This window comes from Nannobrachium achirus (assembly GCF_963921795.1).
Source record: "Nannobrachium achirus genome assembly, chromosome: 22".
Taxonomy (NCBI): Eukaryota; Metazoa; Chordata; class Actinopteri; order Myctophiformes; family Myctophidae; genus Nannobrachium; species Nannobrachium achirus.
The window spans coordinates 21324624-21350104 of NC_137829.1; the positions used below are offsets into that span (position 1 = coordinate 21324624).

Sequence of the window (25481 nt, forward strand, 5' to 3'; positions counted from 1 at the left end):
TGATTACTATGCAATTGACAGATTGTTGATATTATTGACATTGGTTCTCAGTTAATAAGTAGTATGTTTAGAAATGGTAGTGGTACGGCCCACCCTGCTCGCTGTAACTTGTACATGTTTAAAATAAAAAAGATATGTCGTAGCCCCGATGATGCATATGACGTAATTTTGCCGGGAAAAACAGCCCCGGTCACGGCCACCAGGGCTCAGTAGAACACATATAAAGAAAAGGCTTTGGGAGCTGAAATGAACAGAGTGGGTGTTCTAAAACTTTAGCGATTTAATAATTAGGACAATTTTAAGATTTGTTTTATTAAAAAAGTTACATAGTATAGCTTTAAGCAAGCAAAGTTGAAAGGCATAAAAGATTGTGTCCATGGTGGCTGCAATGGTAATGCAAGCTCGTCTCTTATCAGATGTGAGGGCTCCGTATGAGAAAAAAAAAGAAAGAAAAGAAAAAGAAGCAGAGAAAAGACAGATTATGGAGTGAGGTCGGCAGAGACGGGAGGGGCCGGGGGTTCATTCCCAGTTCAAGTTTCAGTTCAATTCATGCTCAACAGAAACACAATCCATGAAATTCGGCGTGATCAGTCTGTCTGCTTTAGATTGTCCTCTGAAGGCTCACTTATTCTCCCACTTGCACTTCTCATTGTAAAGCGCTCTGCAGAGCTGCATCTGCCAAGTGCCCGCAAAGTGAAGGTATAATGGAAAACTTAAATTTACATTTTTTTCTCTCTCTCTCCGGATTCAAAGGACGGCAGATGTCGCAGACAAAAAAAATGTGAGACTGTGTTCAAGGAGAGCAGAGCGGAGAGGAGCTCCAACTCACATCGTGTTCTTGCATATTCATTTTTTTTCCCCGAGCACTCCTCTCTTCACAAAAGTTATTGCCTGGCTGTGACTGTTTTCCAAGTGAGTCTGAACTGACAATGAACAAACGGTGTTCTGTGTGTTTAGACCACAAAGTAAAAAATCGGGGACTGTGAAGTATATGCATGGATTGAAGAAATATAAAATCTCACAGCTGAAAATGGTATGACCAAGTCCTAATGTGTGATTTTGTGAAAGAGTGTTGAAAGGAGCCCCCACCCACACTAGCGCCTATTCCTAAACAATTAAAATTATGATGTTTTAGTAATAAAGGGTATGCGTGTGACATCATCATCATATCCAGAAGTTATTTGAGAACGCCTACTGAGTGGGTAAAAACTACTTTCTGGCCTTGACACTGACAGCCCATACATCCAAACACAAAAGTCCTAATTGATTGCATTAAACAACATTAAACGACGTCACTTTGCCACTCGATTTGCTATTCACTTGCATGTGCATACCCTCTATATTGTTCCTGCAGTTCTACATACAGCCAACCAGGTGAAGAAATAACAGACTGAGGCTTTAAACTTAGCTTTTAGGAACTATCCAAGACTATTAACATTTCATCAATATGTTTCGGGAACATATAGCTTTATAATTACAACCTTATACTTATAACCGAAAATAGTTGACAGCTTGTAGATCGTCTATTTCCGCTGTGCAACATGCTTCCGCACGCATGTGTGTGTGTGTGTGTGTGTGTGTGTGTGTGTGTGTGTGTGTGTGTGTGTGCACATTCATGTGGCCTAGTCGCTTCTTTTGGACTTGTTTTCATAAACCTGGTTGCTCGTTCAAACCCCTAGTCGCCATGGTGGTGGTGGTGGTGGTCGGGACCTTTCCCCTGAGAAAACCGTGACGGCCAGACTACACCAAGGCTTTTCACGCGTGTCTGTGCGTAGAATTTATTGCGTGCGCAAATCGCGTTTGGAAAGATCCAATTATATACAGTATCAATGATTACGGCTACACCAGGCTCACGGATAGCGCCATCCCCGGATACGCATGCTGTACAAATAGGATTGGTTCTATTTTGTACACGCGCGTACAGTATGCATTTTGTACACAGAATCCTCAGGTCTCCTGCACAAATACTCCCTCCTTGGTGTAGCCAGGGCACGAACAGTGCACGCGAGCGCGCACATTTTCTGGTGTAGTCCGGCCGTCAAATGGCAAAAGAGAGAGAGGGGCATGTTACTGTACTTCCCAAGAACAACAACCAATTATATGTCTCTGTTGTTTCCATTTTTATTTTCAATACCGATATTGATTTTGTCCTCATGCCGTCAATCTCCCCTCTCTGGTGAAAGCGACACTACCTCAGAAAGTGCCTAGCATGTAGCCTTGAAGAAACGGAAACTTTCCATCATTTTTCGAAGACGGGAGGATTATGGGGAGCGAGAGAGGACAAAATACCTCAGGCTTTCAAGATATAACACTATTTGATCCAGGCGATGTGCCTCTCGCAGAGGGGAACATTAAAACAGACCCGCAGAGGGGAGAGGAGAGAGAGGTGTGTGAGGATTTGAGGAAGGAACAGGGGAGGGGGGGAGGGGGTAAAGAAAAAGCGGGCAGATGTTTGCCCTCTGCCTTGTGGTAAAAGAAAAGAGACAGAGATAAAGACAGAGAGAAAGGGAAGAGAGTCATCCGTCTTCGTTAGTGGAATTTGATGTGACAAAGTGTGTCCGGATAAGAGAGGGAGCGTGACGCTACCGTGAAACCCAGAGTCACACACACACACACACACACACACACACACACACACACACACACACACACACACACACACACACACACACACACACACACACACACACACACACACACACACACACACACACACACACACACACACACACACACACACACAAGGTGTTCAGTTAACAAAACGGCAGTGGCTGCAATTTGATGCCTAAGGAATGTTTCCGCCTGCTTGTCTCAATAAAACAACTCCACACAATGCTGTGTGTGTGCGTGCGTGCATGTGTGTGTGTGTGTGTGTGCGCGCGTGTCACACATGTTGACCATTGGAGAATGTTTCATCCTCCACTGCACATGCCATCTACTGTATGATTCATATGTGTTGAAGATTCCTATATTTACAGTACAAGAGGCCAATGCTAAAACACTGTAAAGTGAACCAGCATATTTTTGTGTGTGCGTGTGTTTGCGTGTGTGGGTGCGTTTCTCTCTATTGACCACACCATTAAATAAAATGACATTATATTTGAATGCTAGACTAGTCAGACACCTCTGTCCCAAGAGGAAGTCACACCAGCTGGCACTACTTGCTACTTCAGAAGTAGAGAAATCAGACAAATTGGATGAATTCTAACGGAGGGCTCCTCCAATCTTCTACAGCCTATACTTTTGAAGAGGGCACTGAACACAAATTAAAAAGGAGGGAGAAAAAAGAATAAACTGCTAAAACTTGTGGGGCCGGTGCCACCACGTTTTCAAAGTAGATTACCGTCTCTGTCGGGTGGCAACCTCGTATGTCCAAAAAGTACTTTTCCAGGATTCAAAAAACAAACAGGCAAAGAAGCAGATCTACAATCTCGAAAACAAGCTTGCAGTACTGCTACTTTTGATGCTTCTGTGTGACGCCATAATACGATCAAGTAAGGCGTTAATTTATGAACAAACACAAATTAGCATAATTTATGGAGATATAGGACAGTGGTTCTCAACCAGTGGTCCGGGGACCACCAGTGGTCCCTGAGGGGGTTCCAGGTGGTCCCCAGCTAAATGATGGAGAGTTTGTAACCAAATGGATCTTATAAATCTTTAACTCTTGAGAGTGTAAAATGAAACCAACTAGGGATGGAAATCAGAATCGGCCAATATAAAAAATCGGCAGGTATGATATCAAACCGGCCGAATCGGTGACCGGCAGGTCACTGACATAAATACCGGTTTTATGCCATTTGTGTCTATGGCACTGCACAGCATGATGCTCTGGTCCTGTGACTAAAGTAAACATTAGCAAGTAGCAGCCAGTCTACTTAGTGGCAGCCTACAGAATACAGATGGTGCTGATTACCTTTGCAATGTAAGGATATATTCCATAATCCTGTGTCAATGTCGTATCCAAATAGAAGGGGGAAAAAAAGCATGCGTCACCTGCTTTCCTCCTGCCTAGTCCAGACGGTCAAATTAGACTGGATATTGTCTGTGATTTTAGATATTGAATTATTGTGATTGATTTGGCATTAGGTGTTCTTCTAGCTTATTGGTACTCAAATTGAAGTGTCTTGTAGGCCTACTTGGCCTGAAAAAAAGGGTATTGGAGCAACCCTACTTTCTAGTTCTTAGATAAAGAAATCGGTATCGGAAAAATCGGTTTTGGCAGGTCAGACCTTCATAAAACCGGTGGATCGGTATCGGCCAAGAATTTTGCAATCGATCCATCTCTAAAACCAACTGGATCCTTACGGGTCATGGCATGGAATAGTGTCCAAAATCTTATCCAACGATGATAACGATAATATTCTACATTTTGGGTCTGAGAGGCTAAATCTCATCAAATGATGGTCCACGGGCTCAATATAAGATAATGGACCTTGATGTGAAAAAAGTTGAGATAGGAGGTTTCCCCCCCGACAGCGATGTTATGGTGGTCTCCATAGAAACCAAACAGTGGGGACACCCGCCTGGTGACTCAGACAGTTAGTGCACTGACCATATGCTCCTCGTTGAGGTGCCACAAGCCCAGTTTGAATCTAAAACGTCTCTCTACGCCAGCGCTGTTCAACCTGCGGCTGCTGCAGTATGTCTATGCGGCCCGTCATGGTCGTACCAATAAAAATAGATATATCGTCATTGTGGGGCAGAAACCTTGTATCTCCAAGTTTCAAATTTGTAATTTATTTGGTAAAGTAAAGCCTGCATGCTTCATCATAGAAGACTGTCGCACAAAACTAGTAAAAATAGCAGATCTACAAGCACACAACGCCTCGCATATGGACACTATGGATTCATAGTGTGTGTGCGCGTGTGTGTATGTGTTCCTTACAATTTTCAATTTAGGCATTTAGCAGACGCTCTTAATCCAGAACGATTTACAATAGGCAAGGTAATAAATACATGAAATGCATGGAAATAGTAATCTAAAAAAATACGTAAGTATGGTTCCTTAATCTCACCATAGCAGTGTTGTCATCAGTGAGGGGTGGTTCTGTCTCCATGGGGGGGCTGAGGGCTGAATCACTGCTACTCCTCACCAACAGGGGGGTGTCTGTAACACACACACACACACAGGTTTGCAATTGCTACTTTGTGGGGACATTACACATAGTCTACTATCTTTTTGGGGACATTCCATTCATTCTTAACCCTAACCCTAACCCTAACCCTTAACCTAACCCCTAAACACCTTGTGGGGACATATTAATTTGTCCCCACAAGGTTTTTTCCTCCGATTGTACTATCTTTGTGGGGACATGAGGTCCCCACAAAGATAGTATTGCAAGCCCACACACACACACACACACACACACACACACACACACACACACACACACACACACACACACACACACACACACACACAAACGATCAATGGGGTAGTTCTTAAATCTGCCGCAAATCATCCCGTCATATATACTTCCCCAAAGAGCTGCTGTACTGAAATGTCAATGATTCCCAAAAGGAGCTGTGCTACTGTGATATACTGTATTATATGCAGTCGTGTCTGCAGCAGCAGTGCAGCTACGCCATTTATGAGCTCTGCAGAGGAAACATCCACAGAGCTCAGATGTACAGTGTCACATACAGCAGTGGTTCTCAACCTGTGGGTCAGGACCCCCAGGGGGGTCCCCAGATGATTAGCTTAAAGGAGTAGTTCACCCCCAAAATGAGAGACTTGAGTTCAATAATATCTTTTAGTTTTCTATTGCATTCCCAAGACAATAATTTGATTACAATAAATGTACCCCCATTGATTCCGGATGGGGACCCGAATGCAGTTTTAAGAATGTGAAAAATACAAAAAAGATATTATTGAACTCAAGTCTCCATGGCGTGAGTAATCAATAAAAAAAAGTCATTTAGAGGATGAACTAAAATGTGCAACATTGTTTTCTCAGTCAACAGTAAACAAACTAACATAAAGTTTAATTGTATAAAGGGTATCTGCACATTTCCAGACTTTTTAACTCATACAGTGCCGCCGGCCACAAGGGGCGCTAGAGTGCCAGAAATTTCTCTATAGACCTTCGCTCTAGCTTCCGTCGACACTGTCCCAAGTGCCTTGGGATTTCACTCCAGCCAATGCTATGGGTGACTAGAGGAGGAAGCTAGCTGACACGTAGCCAAAATGCTAACACATTTAGAAGCCCGATCTAAAGCTATTTCAGTCGCAAAAAACTTTCTCTTTGGGTCTGGGAACACAATCCGGAGAAAATCCTGTCTGCGCTGGTACAGGGGCTGCACCGCGACTCAGCGTGTCACGTATGCCTTGATGTGTTACAAATGTTTGTATATATGTTTTGAATACATGACTGCTGTGTCGTAAGACAAATTTCAGTGTGAACTGACAATAAAGTACTATATCATATCATATCATATCAAAGATGTGATTTATTATTGGAGTGGGAGGCGCGATGCGGCCGTTAGCGCGACTACGGCCCGTGTATGGCCGAGTGTTGGCCTGGACCATGGATGGACGTTTAGACCGGGGCTTAGTTGAGGCCTCTGATAAAATAATTCATTTTATTAAATATTCCGGACTAGTTCGGGATAGGCACCCTGGAATACGTCGCGCCGCCGACAGTATAGATTGAGGTTTTTTTGGGGGGCTCTAAACTTTATTTTAAACCATTTTCAATGGAATAAATCGTCGGACCATCTAGCGTCTCTCGTTGGCTAGCGCTGGACGAGCAAGGACCACCCACGTTGCTCCAAGCAGCTCGGGGTAAGTAAAATAGCAAATAAAATATTGTATTGGATTGAAATAAAGCCGAACTTGTTCGGGATAGGCACTAATAGGGTTAATACCTCTAAAATGACAAATTAAACATTGGCCAAATTGTCAAATATTAGAGGAAGACATTTTGAAAATAGCCGATCTACCTGCTCGTTGTGAGCATGTAGATCTGCTATTTTCACAATAGAACTGTGTTATACAAAATGTAATGCCTCAACTTTTAGTGCTCTTCGAGGCAGGGGGGTCCCCAGTTAAAATATTATTTTGGGGGACGCGGCCTAAAAAGGTTGAGAACCACTGAAATACAGTAGTAACACCAGAAATGAAGAAACCCCACACACTGCTCTTGCCCAGCAGCATCACGTTTATTCACACACTGAACGTTTCAAGAATGACTTACAGCACTGATAAAAAAGGTTCTTCTGTAGGAGTGTCTCTCAATGATTGTCTGTGACCTGTGTGTGACTAATCACCACCAGTGCCATGTCTGCTTATTATAAGCGACTTGTTGGGCTTGTTTTTCTGTAAAATGAGTCGCTTGTAAATATTGGTAGCTTCATTTTTTGGGACATCATGACCTATAGACGCACCACAACATCACTTACATTGACATTATTTACAGATAATCTATAACATCTATGAGCTCAAAACATGCACAACCTCCCACCAAAGCCCATTTAATATAGCTTAACAACTATTTTATAACTTAAATGTATCCTGCCGTGGCTGGAGCTTCACAGCTAGATCTGTGTTCATTTAACTCTGAATGTGTCAAAATGGGCCATTAAAAGAGATCTCTCTTATTTCTGGACTTTCTTTTTTCCAGAGTTCAGTTATAATACTCTCAGAATTCATCCGTACTCCGTCTGGAATCCGTGTAACACATGGAGGCATCACAAATCAAAAGCAACACAGCAGGAGCCCCGTTCACAGCTGCAGCGGCCATAAGACGTCCACCCACACAAGGTCTCAGGGAGACAGTGGAGTTGCTTTGAAATTGTTTCGGAGAAGCGCACATAAAGTTGTGAACAGCAGACCCCGTGGCTGCAGACCTCCCTCAACTACAATTAATTTTGTTTAGCTCATGTACGTGTCAAGAGCTATAGCCCTGTACGGACAGACCGAGAATATGTGCTGGATGCATGCGTGCGTGCGTGCGTGTCTCTCTGTCTGTGTGTACACAGTAAAAATCCTCTGTGTTTAGACTTAGAAAATAGAAATCTTTAATGACCTCTGAGCAGCAATTTTGGGTACAGCGCAGTACACGATAATGGTGTCCGTAGGAGAGTGGTTTGCCACGGCTTGTGATTGGCTAAACCGGAGGTAGGGAACTCTCCGCTGTGTTCACTTGGACCATACGGAGGTGCTGAAAGTCGTGGGACGAAGATTTACTATTCTGGCCCCCTGGTTTACAACGTCTAACGGCACTGAGTCGGCTCATGCGACCTTCGCACCGCTCGACACGGCGACTCGCTCGCTACCGCTCGCTCGGCAGTGTCTCACGTGGCTCAAGGTTCCCTGGGACGGCGCGCCTCCGTCGTCATCACCGAAAACAAGCGCTGCTTTCCCTTGCAACTCCTACGGATGCAATAATGGCACACAGTACTTAACAATAAAATTACCTAAAAAAACATGTCATAAAAACAAGAATCCAAATAATCTTTAGCAGCAACCATACTATCATCACGGCAACATTTTAATCAGCCGACCAAACTGAAAATAATAGACGTGTAACTTATCCAATTATAACAGGTGTAACAAAACGGGTCCATTTGGTTACATTTCTTGAGTTAACACTGGGGATTGTGTACTGCGTATATGTGTGCATAACATCTTGTCTGCCACCGTGTCTGGTGTGCCCTCCCCTAGCCTATATGAAACAACAGCTGTTAGAATGTCATCTATATTGACAGAGACAGAATGTGTAAATTCCATGCGGCTCTGCAGGGAAATGTCTGAAACACTGCCATAATGAACAGACAAGATAAACTTGCCACAGGAAAAAAAAAGAAGAAAATACAACCCTGCGATCATTCTCACTCTCAGTCAATGTGTGCTCCAGAACAAGAACACCAGGCCATTACACAAAAAGAAGGTTCCAGGTGTGCTTTCTTTCACCAAACAAGCAGGCTGTTTTTATCATTACATTTGTGAAGCGGGAGGAAATTGGAGATGTACGTGTAAGCACGCATACCGTATGCCTGTCTGTGTATTCTCCAAAATGCAGAAATGAAAGTTTTCGGAGTTTACAAAGTTACAGCTGTGTGCCAATAGAAGGCATCTGTTTGGTTGCCTAAAAGAGAGACAAGTCAGTCAGTGCGAGCTTTCCAGGAGGAGGGAACAGATGTGCTAATGTGGACACTGACAACTCTGTGGAAACTCACTCTGTTACACTTAACGCGGAGAGATTTTTCTTGGCTAATTTCACAGCAGATCAATCTGCAGTTACATAACTTGACAGAGAGAGATGCTAAAAACAGACGTTGACTGTCAAATTCTGCCGCCTACACTGAACACTACAGAGCTCGTAAATTACGATTATAAAGGCAGAGCAACGGACATGTACATACTATACTAGTTTTTTTCAATAGCGCAGTCCTCCCACTCAGGACAAGGTGGTACTGCAGCTGAAAATGCTCTGAAAGCCAGGCAGAAATGACAGGGGCTCTGTATTCAGGAGTGGTAATTTAGCCTCAAAGTAACTTTTTGAAAAACCTTTTTGGGACATAAACAATATGATGTTAATTATAATTTACTAGAAGCTGGGCCGCCCTTCGGGCGGCCCAGCGTCTAGTCGGCGACCTGGCCAACTCGGGAACGATGTAAATAGAGAATGAATGCCCCGCCCTTTAATGCAAACCCCATTATACCTGTTGTCATAGGACCCGTTTTGACCATCTGTTTGCCTGTGTCCATTTATGCCCATATATGGAGATATCTGTATCTGTCTGTCTGTCGGCGTCCATTTTATGTCCATATATGGAGATCACTGCAGATATAGTTCTGGGTCCATTTTATGCCCATATGCCCATATATGGAGATATCTGTCTATTTGCGTCCATTTTATGCCTGCCCCACCCTTTAATGCAAACCCCAATATACCTGTTGTCATAGGACCCGTTTTGACCATCTGTTAGCCTTTGTCCCCACCCTTTAATGCAAACCCCAATATACCTGTTGTCATAGGACACGTTTTGACCATCTGTTTGCCATTGTCCCCTTATGCCCATATATGGAGATCTCTGCACACACAGTACCGGTTGCGGAAAACTCTGATGTCAGACATCAGTTCCGCATACGGGCATTCATTTTATGCCCATATATGGAGAACGTGGGAAGAATGGTTTAGAGATACTCGGATTACATACATACATACACATTCACAGAGATTTTTTGTTGACTCATGTGGCGTACGTGATGTCAGAGCCTTTTATGAAGTGATGTCACAATGAGTCAGCGCTTCCTCCGGAACAGCCTGATGTCAACAATCAGCTCCGCATAAGGAGATTCCGAACGTTTCGCGCCGCTTCGGGAAAGCCGCGAGTCGGGTCGGGTCGAGGCCCGGCACTGCACTCCGCGCGGCGGCGGGGAACGCGCGTGCCGAATCTGAAGCCGGTGGGATGAACGGTTCTCGAGATACGCGGATTACAAACAAACAAACAGACAGAGATTTGTCGCATTTATAGATAGATAAATGTATGGTGTAGAACCTTTAACTTATTCCTTTTATTAACTACTGTAGGCTGGCGACCTCTGGGAATGAAGCCCTTTCCCATTGTACCCGTTGTATCTGTTGTCAGAGTACATAATGCAGTACTCATTTTAATTTCCAGCATTCAAGTCATCTGTTGCTAAATACCTTTTAGGGCGTCTTGGGTGAAAAATTAGGTTTAGTCAGTAGAATGTTATATTTCTTTTGCCACTGATGAAGCTGTGTGTAATTCAATTGCGTTTAGCTCGTTCATATTTTAGTGTCAGACAAAACGCTTACTAGACCTTATATATTTGCCATTCTTTAGTCATAAAAATATATCGTCTACAGATTCTGTAGAATTAAGAGTGTTACATAGAAAACGGAGTCATACAGACCCAAGCAGAAGAGAGATTAAGAGACAGCTGTATGATATGATAAAAGGGGAAGGCTGTAATGTATGGACAGTCTAGAAACTAGACTGACCATTTAAATATTCATCACATGAATCAAACCACTAACTGCCCCTTTTAATAACCCATACTCATTAGATGTTAGAAGCTTGAGATGTCTGTGCGTGTGCGTGTGTGTGTGTGCGTGCGTGCGTGCGCACGTGCGTGTGTATGTGTGTGTGTGTGTGTGTGTGTGTGTGTGTGTGTGTGTGCGTACAATCATTTCTGTCATGGATCTGTAGGTGATTTGATGTATGTTTGTGCACATACTGTACATGCAATGCATGCAAGTTCGCCACGGTGTGCAAGTGATGTTGATAGTGTGTGTGCATACATACATGCATACACACTTTCTGTTCAAAGTGACTGCAGTGTGTATCATTTGGTGTGTGGGAAGGTAATGTATTACCATAAGTCTCTCTTCACATTACATCAGTGTGTGTGCGGTGCTGAACATGCACATTATTGTATCCAATTGGCCATAGTGAGCGCGCGCGTGTGTGTGTCTGTGTGTGTGTGTGTGTGTGTGTGTGTGTGTGTGTGTTTGCGTGTGAGGTAGAGAGAGACGGTAACATATGATCATGTCTCTCTCTTCACATCTCATCAGCCCACTGCATAAAATCATCATTTAACTGAAGCCTGATGGATGAGGCATGGCACACTACTGCCTGTGCTGTTAGCATAGCTGTTTGCAAGTCTGTGCGTGTGCGTGTTCATATGCGTGCGTGCGCGCGCGCGTGCGTGCGTGTTCTGTGTGCTAGAGAAGTGGGATGCGGTTCTGAAATTGCAAAAATTATCATTGAAGTAAATAAATGAAATGTTACATTTTCAAAGCTGCTGCAATTTTTTGCAGGTTCTGCAGTTTATTTTTTATAGGTTAAAGCGCTAATTGTCAGATGTTTCCTCCTGGCCCCCGCCATATTGACAGAGAGCCATAAGTCTACATAAACAGCAAGAACATGCTCAAATTTACAGCTCATTTGGGTATAGAAAGGCACAGACAGCGACAGGGAGGGGTGGGGAGAGAGAGAAAGCCAGAGAGAGAGTGAGAGTGAGAGAGAGAGAGAGAGAGAGAGAGAGAGAGAGAAGGGGAGAAAAAACAGAATTATAGCCACTGCACAGCAGTGGGTTGATGAAGAAAATACAAAATACAGTAGATATGTCAGTAGTTAATGCTTTACGGAGCTTGATATGATACATGATTGATTATAAGTGAAAAACTGATGTTCAAAGACTATTTCCATTGACAGCCAATAGTTTACCAAATTCTAAATACTGCACCATGTACACCATGTACTGCTGTGTACAATAAAATAATTGCTGATGCACTGTGGGCTACATTTTTATCATTCAGAAATTCTGGCAGGAGCGAGGACAGAAAATGCATGTTAGCAAGTTTAGCAAATAAATTGTGGGAGAATTAATTTGCAGGGATTGAGAAAAACGCAGTGATTGGCTTCAAAGAGCCTGAACAGATCTGCCCACAAGTGCCTACATGCTGGTGCAAGTTGCAAAGAGTTGGCATGTACGACAGATTTGTTATGAATTGTCAAATGTTTAAAACTTTAGACGGTTGCTGTAGCGCCACCATCAGTACAGTTGAGGAAGGCCTTATAGCATTGGGATCCGGGGACTCCCAGGGGTCCTTGAGGGGGTTCCAGGGGGTTCCAGGGGATCCCATGCAAATTGTGTTAATATACTGTACTGTTGCAGCATTTTAAGCACTTTAACCATATTTTATACTTTGGCTATAAAAAAACGTGAGCATTTGTGCAAAAACTGCAAGTCTTTGAGCACAGATGGATGGATTGATTTTGGGGTTTGTATTGCAAAATACACCGTGATGACATCATCACGTTGTACTTTGCTATACAACCCCCAAAATCAATCCTCCAGTTCTAGGCAACACAGAAGTAGGGGGACCTTTTTCCACATACCAACTCAAAGGTATATGAATGACATAGTTCAATATTGAAAATGGGTGGTTCTCCCCTTTAACTTCTGGAGGTCCCTTGCACAAAATACATTTGAGATGGAGGTCTGCAGCCAAACCATTTTGGCGGTCCATGTTGACATGAAAAGGTTTGAGAAACACTGGATATGCATGGGAGGGAAGATCCCTTAGTCAAATCCAAGAGCAGCAGAGCTGAGACATATTGATAGTGGTGGTGGGGGATGGGGTCACGTAGGCCTAACCATATTTGCAGGTTTGTGTATTGATCATGTCAGAATGCACCCTTGTTGCTCTTAAGTCCGTGCCGTGGTGGAAGGGATGGATTATTAGATCAAACGGTTAATCAATTCCTCCCTATATGCTGAGAGAATTAAGAAAGAGAGGGGGGGGGGGGGAGAGAGGGAGAGAGAGAGAGAGAGAATAGAGAAATAATGGAAGAAAGAAAGAATGAAAGAAAGGAGAAAATTGACAACAATTGTGTAATCAGATGTGGAGATGAGACAGGGGGAGGGAGAGAGAGGTGTGTGTGTGTGTGTGTGTGTGTGTGTGTGTGTGTGTGTGTGTGTGTGTGTGTGTGTGTGTGTGTGTGTGAGAAAGAGAGAGAGAACCAGTAAGACTGCCTAATCGGGAGATAAGCGACTGTCAGGTCGCATACACACATTTTGGAAGGCAATGGTAGCCAATCATGAGGGAATATGGGAAATGGGACAGATCCATGTTGATGACATGACTGTAGAGATACTGTGTACCGCTTTGCGTGATTTTAGGGCAAAATCTGTAGGAGCAGTGTCCAAATATGTGTTTTTCAAAAATCGGCCAGATGGTGGCGCTAGATGAGACTGATGCATTTTGATGACATGACTGTAGAGATACTGTGTACCGGTTTGCGTGATTTTAGGGCAAAATCTGGAGGAGCAGTGTCCAAAAATGTGTCTTGCAAGAATCGGGCCTCATGGTGGCGCTAGAAGAGGGCCATGTGAGAAATGAAGGGTGCAAAGTTTGGCATGGATCGGGGCAACGGTGGCGGAGATATGAGTAGGAGAAAGTGTGACGTGACGGACAGACTGACTGTCTGACTGACAGAATAATAGGACATGAAAAAAAGGACGACAAAGACCATGGTGATGAGGAGAAGAGGAGAAAGAGTGAGTGAGTGCGAGAGACTAAAGAGAGGAACATGTCATGTTTCATCCTCCAGTCTGTACAGTAGATGAACCAGCCTTTGACTGGAACATAGGAAGACATTTGTCAGGAGCACAACAGCAGTATCCTTCACGTTGTAATGGAAATAACACATGGAATGGTATTTTAAGCCTGGAATTATTTTAAACTTTAGCTATTGAAAAATAGCAGATCTACAAGCTCACAGCGTGGCATCGAATGCCGCACTGCAACATTTGTAACTCAAATATTTGCTTCTGGGGGGGGTCCCTGGAACAACAATATTTTGAGATGAGAGTCCACGGCCAAAAACATGTCCTTTTAGGGGTCCTTGACATGAAAAAGTTTGAGAACCACTGAATTAGAAGAAGGATTTAGAAGACATTTATAGAATCGGGTAAAAAAATATTCAAAGACTTTCACAAATGTGCACAAACTTTAAACAAAATAGCAGATCTACAAGCTCGCAGCACGGCAATCGGTGCTCCTATTTTTCAATAGCTAAAGCATAAAATAATAGTTAAAGTGGTTCAAAGCTAACGTGACACAGATTTGTGTTCCCGGTCTAAATGGTATTACTATGAATAATTTCCTTAGTGATTACTGGTATTCAATTGATTACTTTTTTTAGTTGAATAATCGAGAAGCACAATATAGCTCACAACTGCATTGTGACATGTATCTGCTATTTCTAAAAATAATTGAACTTTTGTCTATAAAAAATGTACATTTCCGTCTATAATGACATGCCCACTACTACAGTAGGTCCTAAAATGATACATTTCTAAAATACTCTGCCATGGGGTGTCTGGCAGCTCAGCCAGTTAGTGCACTACACACTGACTTTATAATAATGTTCCTGGTGAACACAAAGACCCAGGTTTGAATCCAACCATCATCTCGTCTTCCATGTGTCCCATTTCTACCCTGGATCTGTTTCTTGTCACTCTTAAACACTGTCATTACCGGAAATAAAGCATGAAACAATTTACATACTCCTACTCCTAAACTTGAATCCCAGCTCCCAGCTACCAACCTCAGCGTGAGAGAAAAACAACTCTCTTTTAAGTCTAATGAAGAAGGTCTAAAGCAGGGGCAGAGACAACCTTAGGCACATGTTGGCACAGGGGAGGGTGTTCACTGGCACACTGCCAGAAGTTTGAGAGAGAGGATTTTTATTTTAAAATCAAATAAAATCAAATTGTTTTTAAAGTAACTCACCTAAATTGCAGCAAATTACATCCTGCACGTTATTCTACATTCATTAAAAGTCTGAACTTTGACTGGGGAGGGAGTCAGAGAGATAGGTGGGTTATTGTATCATACTGTACACGTCCATGGATGACAAACAACTGATGATTCATGGACAAGCTGAAATGTCACTTCTATTATCACTATTAATGGCAGACAGTAGGGGTACTTTTCCTCGCAAAGATGTGTACAATAATAACAGATGAAAGTGGAATTACGTCCATCAACTTGAAAAACAAAGGACAAATACCGGTAAGTTGTGTGTCAATAGATGCCTTTTGTCTATTCACAACTTTTTTAGTTATTTTATTAAAACATTGTATTACTTTCATGAATAGACAATGGGCTTAGCCCAATGCCCAATTAATCATATTTTAGAGGTACTGTATAAAAAAAGTCCTTAAATTGTCACTTTAGAAATGTGCAGATACACTTAAACTTTATGTTGGTTTGTTTACTGTTAATGTTGCACACAAAATTATTCATCTGGGGACAGCCCAAAATAATTTGGGGACCCCCCTGGGGGTCCCGACCCACAGGTTGAGAACCACTGCTTTAATGCAACTCAATCATGATAGAACTACCTTTATGGATTATGCTCAGGGCCTTAGTCAGGATTTTAGAAATACATGAGTCGCAGGACCCCAACGCTGAGAACATTTAGCAGATTACAATATAAATCTATGCATTTTAAGATGAACAATAATCACTTAGGACAGTTGGTCCCAACTCCAATTGTGCGTGTGCGTGTGTGTGTGTGTGTGTGTGTGTGTGTGTGTGTGTGTGTGTGTGTGTGTGTGTGTGTGTGTGTGTGTGTGTGCGCGCGCGCGCGCGCGCGTGCGTTTTAGTAATCACTAATAGACTAATGAACCACTTGGCTTATGCCCTCATATATATGCCCAAAGCAATATAGCCTAAAGCCTAATATAGACATGACTGTTGCATTAATCAAGGAAATGAAAAAATCCATTCTTTCATTTAATAGATTTTGGTATTTATCCTTGAAGCTTAAAGGGGCACACCACCACTTTTCAACCTATGTTCATATAATTGGTCCTCACTCAAAAATAGCTAAAATAGTTTTTCTTTTTTTTGGGGGGCTTTTTGAGGGCTGTGGGCAGGTCAAACCCATAGTCTTGTGACATCATCGATTGCCAATCCAGCTTATAGAAACTGCAGGCTTTCTATTCCTGAAAAGTTGCAATTTTAAAGTGGAAGCCATTGTTCTCGCGATAATAAAAATCTAAATATATATTTTTTAAATATTGATTAATTTTTTTTTTGGAAAATGATGATGTCACAAGACGATGGATTCTGAACTTCCCACAGCTCTCCTAGGAGACTTGGACCGAGTAGAAAAAAATTGTGATATTTTATCATGAACATTAGTGAGGACCTATTATATGAAGACAGGTTGAAAAGTGGTGAACTACTCCTTTAATAACAAAAGTCACACAATATATTGGTATTTAGCATTTAGACCAGTTAGTGTGGTGACATACCGCACAGGTTAGCAACAACCTCATCACTTGGCTGCAAAAGTTAACTAAAAAAGGGAAGCGATCTGATTATTAAATCAGGCATTCCTACAATCTGCTATTTACTGTTGTAGACCGCTGTTGTCAACAACAGAGCAGGGATTTGTGCTCAGTCAGGGTTAATAGACAGAGAGGAGAGACATGCGAGACAAACGGGGATCGGATTCGAACCCGGGCCCTCGTACATTATAGGAGCATAAGTCTGTTTGTGAACTGACTGAGCCAACAGGAACCCCAATAAAAATCACTTCTGAATCAATATTAAACTGTTTTTAGTTAATATTCAGGGCGATGCTTTGCCCTTGTCTTCCTTTAACGGATGCCTCAACGTATACATATGCCTTGCATGCCAAGTGCTCCGGTCGGATGGACAGTGGAGCAGCCTGTTTATGATCCCAGATATCCCAGAGCCAACCGGGCATTACTTAAAAAAGACACAGGGAAACAGACATAACTCCAATCTCCCATGCAGGGAGAAACAGGGGGAACAGGACATTGTAATGATGTATAGATGTTTGATATGCAGGCTGTTGGGCTACAGTATGGGTGTATGCACGTACTGTAATTCATCATCTGTGCGGTTTGTTATGTTTAAGGTGAAGTGAAGTTGGGACCGAGTTACCATGAGGACTGTACTGTCCTCTCACACGCACATCCAGTATGTGTACAGAACAGGCACTTGACCTGACATAAGGCAGAGAGAGAGAGAGAGAGATGATCTATCTAGTCCAGGTAACAGGAACCAGACAGAGACATCAGAGTTCATTCCACAGCCTGACAAAACACATACACTTCCTCTCTCCCTGCTTCTCTTTCCTTTCTTCTGTCCGTTCTCATTTCATTGCCTTTTCTCCTCTTCATTTCCAGACCAGAGTAAATCATGTTTAGACGGGCGGGAGCCGATGGCCTAGTTAGTGGTTAAGGCGCATACCTCATGTACAGTAGGCTCTAATGCATCCTGGCGGCGAGTTGTAGGTTCGATTCCCGTGCCCGACGACATTTGCTGTATGTCACTACCCTGTCTCTCTGTCCCCGTTTCATGTATGTCTCTAATGTACTATCTAGACCCTCCAGAAAAAAAATCATTGATTATCCAGGCAAAAATTCATCATTTTGTGATGAAATATGCTGGGTTTTATGTGATTTTATGCGGTGGAATTGCGGAAAGTTGCAGAATATGCGAGAAGTTGTGATATATGTGACATGCAAGTTATGCAGAAAGTTGCGGAATATGCGAAAAGTTGTGAATTACATGAAATATTATGCGGTGAAATATGGTTTATGTATGTTATTTTTATATCTGCAAAGTAACTAGTAACTAAAGTTTTCAAATAATTATAGTGGAGTAAAAGTACAATATCTGGATCCGAGATGTAGTGGAGTAGAAGTAAAAGTATTGGAAAATGGAAATACTCAAGTAAAGTACGAATAACTCAAAATTGTACTTAAGTACAGTACTACTTAAGTAAATGTACTTAGTTACTTTACACCACTGCTGGTATGAATCAATGCTTGTTTGGTCCCTGAAGGCCAACAAGGTCATAAATGGAGGAGGTTGAAGTTGTCAAAGTTAATCTGTTGTGATCTGGCCCGTCCTCACAGATGCAATACTCCCAAGGTTGACACAATGACGAGGTGGCCATTGGGGATGCAAGAAATCAACATGTTTTCTCTAATTGAACACACATTCCAATTCCTCAGCGAGCACTGGCGTACTTGTTTTATAGCACCCCCTCCCCTTTCCCAGGATGAAGCACTGCACAGCACCACACTTGACAGTGACTCTACTTGGCCAGGTTCAGGGTCCCGAATAGCTCATCGTGAATATTTTCACCCCTACATACAAATAATACCCGCCAAAATAATTTGATTCAGATTCTATTATGTCGGGTCAACATTGTGGCAGTTTATATTCTATGACTAAAGGTGGCTTCACACCAAAGATACTAGTACAAGGAGACTCCTTCTGATGCTATGATAACCTACCACTTCAAGAATATAAAATCACAAATAAGAAATGGAGTGAAAGTTTCAAATGGTGGCTCCTTTATAACATTTCAGTCCAGTTTTCATGTCAATAACTTCAATACATTGCATTCAAACAACTTTCACATCCCAGTTGCCCGGTACCATGTAATTTGGGTTAGCTACTATCAAGCTCACACCAGGTTTCTCCATGTGTCATCATTAAACAAAATGTTTTTTTCCCCCGCCTAATTCAATCATAGTTAATTTTGTATTCATTTATACTTATATTCTTCTTTTTTGGTGGCATTTGCTCACGTACCCCCTACAGAACCTTCGTACCCCCATTTGAGAAACACTGATCTATACAACCCAAGGTTATACCAGAGTTCAACACCACCGTAATAAAATTATGGAGCACCAGCAACGTATCATGATAAATTCCAGAGCCTAACTGGGGTCAAGGGTCAGAGTTGGTCCTCTAGAGAGCACTGAGTCACAGCTCACGTCATGACTTTGATCAAAGTGTTACATCTGGAACCAATAGATACTTTTACATCACATTTATCTGAAGCAGATTTCTTTTTTTTTTTATTCAGACAAGGTCAGGCAATTCCTGATAATTATTGTTCATTATTTAAAAAAATAAAAAATAAATATATATATATATATAAATATATATATATATACATATACGTATGTATATACATCCTCAATGTCAGAAAGAAAATGGGAATGAGATGCAAGACAATTATCACACTCGGTGCCAGCTATTTTGAAATAATCTTAGCTGTTTAATGCCACCGTTTTCTGTGATTTTACCATGTTTTCCAATGGTGATCACGCGCGTGCATGTGAGTGCGTGTGCAGTCTGTGCACCCTCCTGTGTTATGATGCAAACTGTGGGTGTAATGTCTCAGAGCGAGTCGAACAATTTAGCTCCCTGCCGATGTAGCTCCTCCCAGGCACCACTATACACTGTGTGGAATGGGGCGCATGGCGCTGTGGAGAGCTAGAACAGGAGTTATGCTCGTTTTTCGGTAGAAGAAGAATCGAACCGGATGGAGGAGTCTTGTTTTGTTTCTGGGCTATTTCTGTATGCTAGGTCTCATAGCAGCGGTGGAATGCTCGAATTGTGCGTTACAGCGATATTAATCCGATTAATTAATAACCATAGACGGAGATCTCCGACTATGGCACACAATAGCCTACATTTCGGACGGATACTCACTGGATTTGAGGGCGGAGGAGTTGACCTCAATCTCCCCTCCTCTGATTGGCTGGAAGACGGAGAGCTCCGATTGGTAGAGTTCTGGGCTGGGGGCTGGGCTTGTGCTTGCCCCGCCCCTCTGCTGGGCTTCCTGTTCCTCATACACCGCCATCAGCTGGAGAGAGAGAGGGAATTACACAATGGGTTTTTGTCTTTACTTTTCCAATGTGAGGTGATGGTGACTATTAGGGCCTAGAATTATTTAATGTTGTGACTATTAAAAAATAGCAGATATACAAGTCATAGCGCAGCACCGAGTGCTGCACTGCAAGCTTGTACGTGTAGATCTGCTATTTCTGAAAAGCCACAGAGAGAGAGAGAGAGAAAGAGAGAGAGAGAGAGAGAGCGGGTTTGGAAAATACAAACTTCAGCGTTCAAGCTAGCATAACCTCACCTTTTCATTGTGACACATGTAAAGCCTCAATTCGAGGCAAGCACAGTGGCAGTATAAAAGAGAAAGAAATCATAATACAGTCGCTCAACACACAATGGAACCTGGTGGCTTGCGAAGGGCACAAGTAAATGGCTCTGCAGAAGATATTCTGCAGATATATTAAAGCAATTATGACATGCTGTTTTACCAATCATAACAGTCTTTAAAACGTGTATTAAAATGTTAAAAGTGAAAACTCCACTCCAGTGAGCCACGGCACGATTTTTTTCTCAATATACCTAGTTTCCTGTAGGTGTGGTGGTTCATGAACTTTCCTGTTAATCGTCGCCTCTTTTGGAACGCAACAACCAAAGTGGTAAATGGTAAATGGGAAAAACTGTGAATTGGAACGATACAAACACAGTGGAAAGTAACAGCAAAGCTGATACAAACTCTCCCCTGGACGATCACGCGTACGTCCAGAGGGCAATGAACTCACCTTTCTTAGCCTAATTATTCAAAAGAATACAGATTACAGAAAAAAAATGAATGTTGAAAGTTCTGGGGGTTTTTTTGTAATTGAGGTCAGGAAAAAAAGAATGAAAATTTGATGTTATAAGGATCTTTAATTTACACTTGGCAGCGCCGCACGACGGAAATAGACAGTCTACGAGCTTTTTGGATCAGCTGTTTTCGGCGAGTGATATAAACTGTGCGATGGAAGCACGTGTCAGACTTTAGTCGTTGCGTTACCTTGTGGATGAGAACGCTATAGAGGACGTCCAAGGAGCCCAGCATTGCTGCAACGGCGATGTGTGTGCCTGCCTATCGTCTGACTTCTGCCTCCATTCGTGTCTGCCCTGGCTGTGTGTGTGTCTGTCTGTGTGTGTGGGTGGGTGGGTGTGTGTGTATGTGTGACAACGCGCTAGCTTTAGCTGTGTTATATAGTGGAATCCCCCGTCTATTGAGCATTGCACTGAGTCTGCGTTTAGCGGCACACAGCACACAGCTTGTCAACATACTGTTCTAGGGGCCTCCACGCTGAAGCTGAATAGACTGGCGTATGGGTGGGTGCGTGTGTGTGTGTGTGTGTGTGTGTGTGTGTGTGTGTGTGTGTGTGTGTGTGTGTGTGTGTGTGTGTGTGTGTGTGTGTGTGTGTCTCTATAAAGGCCAGGGGTAAAGAAAGGGGACTTTGCCAGTAAAGCCAGAGGATTCCTGATAAACAGAAATACACCCCACAAACACACACACACACGCACACGCACACGCACGCACACACGCACACGCACACACACACACACACACACTCTTAAGGCACACACATGGATGAACACATGGTACACATGACAACACACACAGAATTATTGATTGAACTCTGATACGCAGGCACTGATTCCTGCACGTGAAGGCAAAAAATAGGACAGAAATAGGAATTAAAAACCGTGTACACAGGTATTCCAGGCCCAGAACTCATTAATATCACCAACATTCAATAAATAGCACTTGTTGCACAGAGGCTAACAGTCAGGCGGATGCATGCTACAGTGCATATTGTACAGTATATTGTATATGTATATTGAATCATCACCGATTCATCCTGGATCTCGGTGTCCACTGTGCAGTGTTCTCGTATCCTCTTACTTCAAAGTAGTTGAGAGTTGACAACGTCATGTGAGCCAATTATGTTTAGTACACAACCACTTAAACGTATTAGTTAGGGAAAGTTAGCAGAATCTTTGACCAATCTAGGAACTAAATGCTTACCAATAGCTTTCTTCACATAAAGGTGTCTACTATGACCTCTGAATTTGTTCCAACCAAACTCCCTTGGGAAACCTTGTGGGAGCCAATCAAAGTTGGGGTCCCATTGACTTTACTATACCGGAGAAAAATGGAAAAAACAAATCTGCTTTAAGTAGCATGTGAGGGGTCAAACTAGGGTTTTTTCATGATTCTGAATCCAATGCAAGGATTTTCTTTTGCACGAAAAATATTCTTTCTAAAAACAGACGCCACAAAACTATGGTTTAGTGATGAGGGGGCTAAAATCTACAAAGTAACAACTAGTAACTAAGATAATTGTAGTGGAGTAAAAGTAGAATATTTGCCTCGGATGTCGTGGAATCTGGAAATACTCAATACAAACAGCTCATAGTTGTACTCAAGTACAGTACTTGAGTAAACTTTACACCGTGACTGAGCCGAGCACAGAGAGCGTTCCAGAGGATCACACCTTCTCTGGCCCCTCCCACCCCCTTCTGTCTCACCAACTGTTCCGTCCGTCCGCTGCCAGTCGCCACTAAAGATGGGACGATATGAAAATGTCATATCACGATTATTGTGACAAAAGAAATCGCGATTTACGATATTATCGCGATAATCAAAATCCATTATCCTGGGTTGGAACATTTGCCAAAAAATTGCAGATCTACAAGCTCATAACGCGCCGCAACGCGTTGTGAGCTTGTAGATCGGCTATCTTTTGGCAAAGACATTTGATACAGAGTGAAAGAAAGACTATATCAAGTATGTATATTATAAGTACCTTTTACCAATTATAGAGGGTTTAAGTGGTACCAGATATGAAGCTCAGCAAATAAAAGGTGAATTGATCCCAGTGCATGATGGAGGAAAATATCACGATAAATTAAATCTCCACGATACGATTATCGTGTGTTTTTTATCACGATAAACGATAATATCACGTATTGTCCCATCCCTAGTCGCCCCCTCCTCTCTCCCTCCGCCATCTCACCCTCTCCTGTTCTGTCACACTCTCTTGATCCATCTGCCCGTTTCATCTCTCACATTTGGTCTCTGACGACATGACTTTTCCTCCATTCTCTCTCTCACTCAACAAGATCCTCTCGCCATCTAAGATGACTTTTCTGTCCCCCGTGGCTTTTCCTCCTCTTTTCCACCTTCCCCTGTTGGCTTGTCCGGCTGCTCTCTCCATCTTCTGCCTATCCCTCTCTTCTCTCTTCTACCAGCCTGCTTAGTAGACCTTCCAGAAAACATGTATTGGACTAAAATCATTGATTATGAGGTCAAAAATCCTTGATTTTGAGATGAAATATGCTGGGTTTTATGTGATTTTATGCAGTGAAATTGCGGAAAGTTGTGGAATATGTGAAAAGTTGTGAATGTGAATGAGTTCCGAAATATGCAGGCGGAAATATGCGATTATGCTTTTTGAAAACATGTGACACCCGCATAATCTGCGGCATTTGACTGATTATTATGCGGGAAATTCTGCGATCGCATAATCACATTTCTCTGGAGGGTCTAGCTTAGGGTTAAAAACTGTGGCAAGCAATACAAAAAGGATAAATGACTGGTTGCATGGAGCAATGTGACAATGTGAGAGTGTGTGTGTGTGTGTGTGTGTGTGTGTGTGTGTGTGTGTGTGTGTGTGTGTGTGTGTGTGTGTGCGCACGCGCAAAATAGAGGGATAAATAGAGAAGAGATGGGACGAGAGGAGAGGGAGTGATACGGACCGAAAGAAGTGAAAAACGGGTAGACAAACTCAAAAGAGCCTTTAAGACGTTGTTAGAAAGTTAAGTACAGGTGAAAAGCAACCCGAGACAGATGAGAAAGAAGACACTTTTATCTCTACTCTATCTGACAGGAAACACAAAGGGCTGTCACAGCCAATAACACCAGAGAGACGGAGATAGAGAGACAGACAGACAGAGAGAGACAGAGAAAGGTAGGCAATGAATGGTGTAGGGAGAAAAAGAATAGGTTGTAATTGAGTGCATAAAAGAGAAGGATTAGAGAAAAGAAAAGATACTGACAGAAGGAAAGATGCTGTAGAGTAAAACAAAAAGCCTTCCGCTTTTTTCATGAAAGGAAAATCCAGAGAAGTCAGAGATAAGTGTAGTAAATTGCAATTAATTGTGAAATAAGTTGCTGGGCTGTCTCTCCACCGCTGTGATGAAATGTTACCTTTCTCTGAATATCTCTCACATCCTTTCATTAGCCATCCTGAGAAAATACCCTAAAAAACTTCAAGAAGGTTTTGGCTTTGAGTTAGTTGCATCCATGTGTATGTTATGGGTCTACGCGTCTGAAAACAACACATCCGAGACATGAATCAAAGAAACATTGCTACCTTTCAAGTAGATTGGGCGGCTGGGCCTACTTTATTAAACTCGGATTTATCTTTTATTTAAGTTTATTTTTATCTTGGTTTTGTTTTGTTTCTTTTCTGTGTACCTGACCATAATGTCTGGTACGGTAAATCAGCACAACTTTCAGTCAGAGAGCATGTCAAATTGCTGTCTAAATTGGCAAATATTAATAATCTCTAGACAACTGTGAACAAGGAATCCGACCTTGTTCCTACACTTATGTACGTTTTCTTTTATTTATTTTTTTCTTTTCATCCCATGATTTTGTAACCCATTTTTCACCCAGTGCCAATTGCCTAAACTGTAATCCTGGGCACTGCTCTCCCTCTGCCAACCTGGGGAGGGTCCCGAACTCAGCTCATGCTTCCTAAAGTGCATGAGGAGTGAGCAGGCTGCTTCTTATCACCTGACAGGGGGGAAGCTTCCCCGGTTGGACGTAGCGTATGGAAGGAACACGTTATTCCAACCAGTTCCTTTCCCCTCCATCAGGCGCCCCGGCTGGCCAGGGGGAGGCATTATAGAGACCCGGATTACTGCATGTTTTTGTGAGGGTATCTAACCTAGGAGATACGGGGAGAACATGCAAACTCCACACAGAAAGGCCCTTGCGCCAACCCCACCTAGGTTATGGGCACTGATGACGTGGAGGAGAGAACACGCCCCAAGCGTCCCCCGGCGGGAACCTATGTACGTTTTAATTCACACAGCACCTCTCTCTTCTCAGTCGGTTTGAGCAGGAAGCTTGTAGATCGGCTATTTTCACTCCTTCCTAATTTTATTACATTTGTTCATGGAATTCCTTGGATTTCATGTTTTTATGTTTTATGTTATGTCTTCCTGAAAAGTATTTTTCCCCCTTTTAAAACGTAAAAAGTAAAACCCACACAAATGTGT

General features: G+C 42.6%; 1 protein-coding gene across 3 annotated transcripts in view; it reads right to left on the reverse strand.

The window, feature by feature from the left end:
* The window catches only part of LOC308308046 (partitioning defective 3 homolog B-like), a 438220-nt gene that overhangs the window by 334037 nt on the left and 78702 nt on the right, over positions 1–25481 (reverse strand). For all 3 annotated transcript variants that reach the window (XM_080753415.1, XM_080753414.1, XM_080753413.1), the window contains exons 3-4: positions 20043–20196; positions 5019–5110 (exon numbers count right to left, since the gene is read on the reverse strand). In XM_080753415.1, coding sequence (XP_080609541.1) covers positions 5019–5110; positions 20043–20196 — 246 coding nt within the window. The remainder of the gene's footprint in view (positions 1–5018; positions 5111–20042; positions 20197–25481) is intronic.